Source organism: Gekko japonicus, unplaced genomic scaffold (genome assembly GCF_001447785.1).
Source record: "Gekko japonicus isolate JY-2015 unplaced genomic scaffold, Gekko_japonicus_V1.1 scaffold2264, whole genome shotgun sequence".
NCBI lineage: Eukaryota > Metazoa > Chordata > Lepidosauria > Squamata > Gekkonidae > Gekko > Gekko japonicus.
The window spans coordinates 237280-244237 of record NW_015172074.1 but is presented as its reverse complement, the minus strand read 5'-3'; the positions used below and the strand labels follow the sequence as shown (position 1 = coordinate 244237).

Here is a 6958-nt window from a genome sequence, read left to right as displayed (position 1 = left end):
CCCCGCCCCGCCCCGCCCCGCCCCGCCGCCGCCGCTCTCCAGCTAGCGCGCAGGAGGCTGACTGGGTGGGCTGGGGAATCTGAAAGCAAACATGGCGGCCGTGACGGTGGTTGTTGCGCTAGCAGCGGCCGATACGGAGGGAGGCGGCGCAGCAGCAGCAGCAGCCGCCGCCACCGCCGGAGCTGGCCTGAGGAGCGCGTCCGAGTGAGCGGCGCGGCGGGCGGGCCCAGCTGCCTCTTCCCTCCCTTCGCCCCAGCCTGTCCTGCAGTGGCCGAGATGGAGGCGGTGGTGGGGGCCGGGGAGGAGGGCGAGGAGCCTCCCAAAGAGGTCCGGATTCTGGGTTCGGAGCCGGTGGAGAACTACACGGTGAGAAAACTGGCCTCGGGGGAGGGGAGAGCCTTCCACTTCCCGCGTAGGCTTTGGCTTAGTCTGGGCGTCGTGTCAGCATCCCGGGGGGTCGTCTTAAGTGATCGAGGTCCGGTAGCCAAATCAGATTAGGGCCGGCCAGGAGCTTTGGAACGCTTCGCCCAGCCGGGTTCCGCGGAGCTTTCCCGCAGACTGCACGTTCACAGCCGAGTGCCAATATACCCTAAAGGGCGAAAATATATGTTTCTAAGGCGGGGGAGGCGATGGTGTGGTCCAGATACTCTCCTGTGCATTGGACATTTCACAGCCCCCAAACTAGAGGTCGCTTCGTGCTGCTGCTGACTTGAACAGTGGCTTTCTATGCCGTCCTCTTGCTCCCTAATAAAGCGTTTCCTTCGCAAAACAGCCTTTGGAATCGGATAGCGAATACAGACGTACTTGAAGTGTTTTGGTTTCTGCGTTGCTGACCCGCAGACTGGCTCTAATTAAAATATATGCGACTTGCACATCTGTTGACACCTCTCAAATGCTCAGCCTCCTTTAAACTATAGTGGTGTGGAGGAAAACAAGATCTTAGTTTGCTTAGCAAGGTTTATAGCAATGCTTCTCTTGTGGCTGCCTCGCTCTGTATTATGTTTAGAGCTATATATATATTGTATTTAATGGTAGCACAATAGAAGCAAGCATACCCACGGTCTTCCTGTTTAAATACTGTATTTCCAGCAACTGTTACATAACTGAAAATGGTTGCACCAACCGCTGTCTTCTAATGATTTTTGGTGAGGAATACCCATGATGGAGTGAGCTCCCGTCTCTAGTTCCAGCTCCTGCCAACCTAGCAGTTCAAAAGCAAGAAATTGTTTAGTCATGCCGGCCACATGACAACAGAACGTCTTTGGACAGCGCTGGCTCTTCGGCTTTGAAACGGAGATGAGCACCGCAACCCTAGAGTCGGACTCGACTGGCTTTTGAGCAAGGGAACCTTTACCTTTACTTTTTACCTATGTCTAGTCCTGTTCCTACTTGGAATTTCTGCAGTATGAAATGACAAAAATTGACACTATGCCATTTTAAAAGTAGTACTTATTCAGTCCTTAAGGCTCTGCTTACAAACAGGTCTCACTGAATCACAGTTTTATTTCTTCAAATTTTTTATATAACGCTCAGCCTTACATGTAGATGGAATTCTTGGAGAGGTAGGTATCCATTGTGAGGATTTTGAAAAGACATTTTCCCCCCTTACCTGATTTGGCTACAGTGTGTGTGTGGGGGGGGGGAGTGAATTCTCTGACTGGAACAGATTTTGAGAGTTCTTAAGCCCAGGTTCTGTGTTCATAGGACATTATGAAATTACAAGGCATGATCGAGGTAGATTTGTGCACTCTTAAGTCCCTAACAGTGCAGTCCTATGGAGAGTTATTCCAGTCTAAATTGATACTTAAACGGGTTTAGATCAGAGTAACTGCTCGGGATTGCATTGTTAGCGTTCAGTGAAATAGGCACATGCTTAAGACCTCTCCCACTGAAATCGGTGGTGTCAAAAAGTGTTTGTTTGTTGGTTTGGTCACCAAGTTGGCTTGTTACCAAGTAGTTTATCCTGCACTTCCTACAATGAGCTCAGGATGGTGAACATATGATGCTCTTCCATTTCCATTTCTGCCTGGGAATTAAGATCACAGAGAGGGGCCCTCCTGACTCCCATGAATCAAAGAAGCTCATCTGGTGGGTGCATAAGAGAAGGCCTTTTTGGCGACAGCCCCACGATTATGGAACAGCCTCCCCAGTGATGTGTGGCTGGCCCCCTCAGTTTTGATCTTCAGGAGCTAGTTGAAGACAGTTTTATATAGAACTGCATTTGAATGATTTAGTTTTTATTTATGGGCAGTCCTAATTGAGATTTTGAATTGTGCTCTTTTATTTTTTTTAATAATAGTTGTATTTACATTGTAAGCTGCCTTGAGTTCCACAAGGTAGAAAGGTGGCTAATAAAATGTTTTAAATAAACAAATGTCATCTTCAAGCAGCCTTGTGAAGTAGATTGGGCTGATGGAAGTAACTGAGTGGAAGTGGTCCAGTAAGCATAATGGCCAAGTGGGGACTTGGTCTTCCTGTAGCCCTACCTGGATACCGTAGCTATTCTCTGATGAAAGTGTCCCCATAAAGCCACTATAGCAGGCTCATGGGAATAAGAAGCAAATCATCAGTTATGAGTTAATAATAAAAAGAAGGTTGACAATTGTATATATGACATCCCAGTAATTATCTTGGAAGATGAACAGTGATGCATATAATGCCCAACGCATCTGCTAATCTGTATGCCTTCTCTTTCCTGAACAATGTCTCTAGTGCATGTGGGAGAGGTTCTTCCAGAAAACTCTAATGGAAGTAAAGATGATAGGCTCTGAGGAACATTCAGTCTTTCATATGGGATTCTCCCCCAGTGCCTTTTCCCAGGGAACTATACAAAGGAATAGCACTATTTTCCCTTGTTTTAGGAGGAAGTACATTTTATCATGTAAGAATTTTTTATGCCTCCCCCTTCATTTTGGATGTATTTGCAAGCTTTCCAGCCAGCCAACCAATCAACTTCGAAAAAGGGGACAAAGTCTACTACTCTTAACGAGGCAGGAAGAAAAAGTTCTACAGCAAATATAAATACTATAGAGGTGAGCAATCACCAATGCAGCTAGGTCAAACAAGTGAGTGACCGTGCATCTCACTCTTCAGATTTGTATTCAACCAGGATAGCTAAAACCTTACTTATGTACTACCTACCTGGTAGCAGCTTACCTTTAAGATAATATACTGCCATTTAAAGAATACTTCTGCTTTTATGTTGCAGTGTACAGAACAATTGTGGAAAACAAACAAGGGGTTTGATGCTGCCAAAATTAAGTGCTTTGGAGTCTCAATTATTTTCATGTGAGAGTTTCAAGAACTTGTTTCTCTCTTCCATTTAAATTAATCAGAAGTGCTTCCTTTGGCTGTATTATGGCCATGACTAGCTGGTATATGCATATTTCTTTAAAAGTAATTTTCATATAATAATATGAAAATTTATTTTATAAGGTATGCATTTTTAAACATATGTATTTATTGCCTTTTTGGATTCTGCCCTGTTGACTGCTGCAAGATTTGAACATGCTACCTTTGTATCAGTTTGAATAATAACCATGTTCTTATGTAATTGCAGTGTTTCCTGTTAGGACCAGTCAGTAAGAACTAAGTGGAGGCGAGATATGACTACTCTGGTGATGCTTAGAAACATCAAAGTTTCAAAAGAGTCGAGTGGTACAAACTGGTTATAAAATCCTATTTCTATGTATGTAAATATACATAAATTATTCCTGTGATTGAAGAATCGCAATCCAAACTATGCATGGGAAAGAACGGAGTGCACAACCTGAAGATTCTTTAAAAAAAAATTAATTTTATTATAGGTAATAAACCTGAGGATTCTTTGAAGTCTTTTTTGCAGCACTCTTTGATGCCACTGTTCAGATTGCAAAACAGCTTGCTGCTTTGACAATCAGAGCTGCTGCCTGAAATCTTCAAAGAAACTTGAAGCTGCAGATAACCAGTGTTCATAGCCAGTGTTTTTAGTGTCACGTCATTGATACTGTTGTTTAGAAATAGGCAGAGAGAAGAATGGATTTGGGGTGGGAATAAGCATGGACATTGGCATCTAGAAATGAAATGCATTCATTACGGATTGTATGAGTTCTCCATATCATATAATTGTGGAAGTTAAAAGTGTCTTCTATGATATTTTAAAGTCATATTCCACTGTGTTTAAAATAAAGACTTAGAGGTAGGAAGGTAACAAATCATTTTCCTCATGAATGTCGATACATTGCCAATAGTGATCTTTCATACTATTGAAGTCACATGTGAATTTTTTCTGTAGTACAGAGTGACACCAGTATGGAAATAAATGCAGTAATTTGTCTGTTTGATAAAATACATAGCTCATTAAGAAAAATATTTTCCAATTCAGCAATATGCTACTATAATGTTTGATGGTGCCTCATCCTGGATACTTTAGAAGTATTTTAATATAAGTGTTATGGCAGTAATAAAAAAAATTCTGTGTCAGTGTTTAATGCTTTGGAATTAAATGGATGATGGATGCCTTCTGTATATATTCTTGTCTCTGCTTGAGCTCAGTGGTGCTGGAGGCAGCAACCACTATTTATCAAATGACACCTTGAACCCTGCAGTCTTGGACTTGCATTTCTCAAGAAGCAGCCCTACCTTGCTTGTAACAAAACATTTTTCGAAATCCCCTGCTAACCCAGAACTGGAAGTTATGTTCTGAAGCTTGAGCTTTCAGTGCTTTCTAAAAGCATTTGCCAGGCTCCAGGAAAGGGGTTGGTGGCAATGTTCCCTCTAAGCTGTGGAGTCTTGTGAGCAAAAGTTCTACTTTGTGAGCTACTGGCATTAAAGTTGTGAGTGAGCGATTTGGCTACTGCATAAATTAGTTCGCTCTGGAGCCTTCCTTCCTGAGCTAAGACAAAAATGTGTGAGCCGGAGGCTAAACAATTGTGAGCTAGCTCACACTAACTCAGCTTAGAGGGAACACTGGTTGGTGGGTGCCATGCTGCCCATGGGCACCATGTTGGGGACCCCTGATTTATAATATTTCTGTGCCACCTCTTGAGAGTCCTGCTTGAGGTGGTTTACAATTAAAATCACCACAATATTAACAACAAGCTGTTGGACATCAGCAGTTTAAAAAGCATCCATAAAACAGAAGCAGACCATTAAAACGCTGCTAAGTTAAAACTCCTAATTAAAAGCCTGGATAAAAAAGATGGGTTTTGGCCTGACATCTAAAAGAAAGTAAAGTAGGTGCCAGGTGAGCCTCAAGGGAAAGGGGTAAGGTAAGGTGCCACCACAAACGTACCTTGTGTCTAGTCTTCACCTGCCTCACCACTGAAGGCCAGGGCACAGAGGGGCGGGGCTTGAGAAGCAGATCTTAACCGGCAAGCTGGACAGTATGGAAGGAGACATTCCTTCAGGTACCTGGTCCCAATCTGTTGAGGGCCTTAAAGGTAAGAACCAACACTTTAAATTGTGCTGGTAACAGATGGGTAGCCAGTGCACATCTTTCCGTGCAGGGGTGATACAATCCCTGTAACCAGCCTCTGACAGTAGTAGCCTGGCAGCAGCATTGTGGACCAGTTGCTGAACCATTTTCAACCTGCAAATAACAAATGTATATAGCCAAAATAAAGATCAAACAAATAATTATATTTGTGTCTCTTTATTTTCAAAGGCAGCCCCACATGGAGTACATTACAGTAATTTCATTTGTGTGTGATCAAAGCATGGATCACTGTGGCCAGATTATGCTTTTCGAGGAGTGGCTGCAGCTAGCAAACCAACTGGAGCCGATTAAAGGTGGTACATGTCTCAGAGGAGACTTGAGCCTCCAACCATAGTACCCCCAAGCCATAAGTCACATGTTATCCATAACAAGCTTATATATTTTTAGGGGCAAGGTATATGTGAGGGTGAATTCTTTTATTAGGTAGCTGGTTTAGTTTAAGAGCAGTTAGGTTTCCTTAAGAGAAGATGGTGAGTCCTATCAATCCTCCCCCCATCCCACTATAGAACCCCCCCTTTTGTCCCTAAGCTGTTTCTGTGGGTCTGCTGACCCCAAATAACAAAATCGGGGAGGGGAGCAGTTGGCTGCAGTGGGAGGAAGCAATTGGCAGAAATGGTTGCATGCTGCCACTGTGTTCCTTTTAGTATTTTGTATGTGTGGTTGGATACAAGTCTTCTGTTCTCAATGCATAAGTTTGTTTAAATAGCTTTTAAATACCTATAAATGCTTCACACTTTTAAATATAAGTGATTAGATAATTTTGAGAATAAGGCAAGTACTATAAAGACATTAGGATGATTCTTGTTAATATGATTCTCAAGAAACATCCTAATCTTTCTATACCTGCAGTGCTGTGAAGTATGCCCTTTATCTGTTGGAATTATCTAGTACAACTAAAACTTCTACAGAGTGATGGCTTATGAGAACAACACTAATATAACAGTCTCACCACTGTTACATAAAACATTATTATAAATTTTTATTGTTCCATGCATAAGCTTTTGATCTGACAGTAATTAAACACTGTCCTGTGTTATAGGAACCTCTATTCCATTGACATATTCAGCAAAAAATAGTAAAATAAACAGCCCTTTTGTATAAATGTGGTAAAGTCAGAGACATACTAAATCCTGCATGCTGTTTCTAAATCCATGAAAGGAGTGGTGTTTTTGGTTTGTTTGTTTTTAGATCACTGTGTCAGTGTTGTGAGCACTCACATGAAGGGAATGCCAGGCATTGATCTCTACATGCTTTAAGAATTAATAACTCACAACCCACTTCTTAATAATGTAGCGTTTTATTAATATGTTGTAATTGAAATGTATGTGCTAAGAACATACCAAGGCATCTTCAAATGCCATTCATTTTTTAAAAAGATTTTTTAATTGCATTTTCTAAACTAAACCTCTATGGGGTCGGGGGAAGGGAACAACCTAAAACTACAAGTAACAAGAGATCATTAATACATATTTTGAATTAATC

The 6958-nt window shown here is 42.1% G+C and overlaps 1 protein-coding gene across 3 annotated transcripts in view; it reads left to right on the top strand.

Moving 5' to 3' along the window:
- The first annotated feature begins 44 nt into the window (after positions 1–44).
- The window catches only part of NISCH (nischarin), a 63014-nt gene continuing 56100 nt past the window's right edge, over positions 45–6958 (top strand). For all 3 annotated transcript variants that reach the window (XM_015420867.1, XM_015420868.1, XM_015420870.1), the window contains exon 1: positions 45–366. In XM_015420867.1, the coding sequence (XP_015276353.1) occupies positions 277–366 (90 nt within the window). In that variant the 5' untranslated portion in view covers positions 45–276. The remainder of the gene's footprint in view (positions 367–6958) is intronic.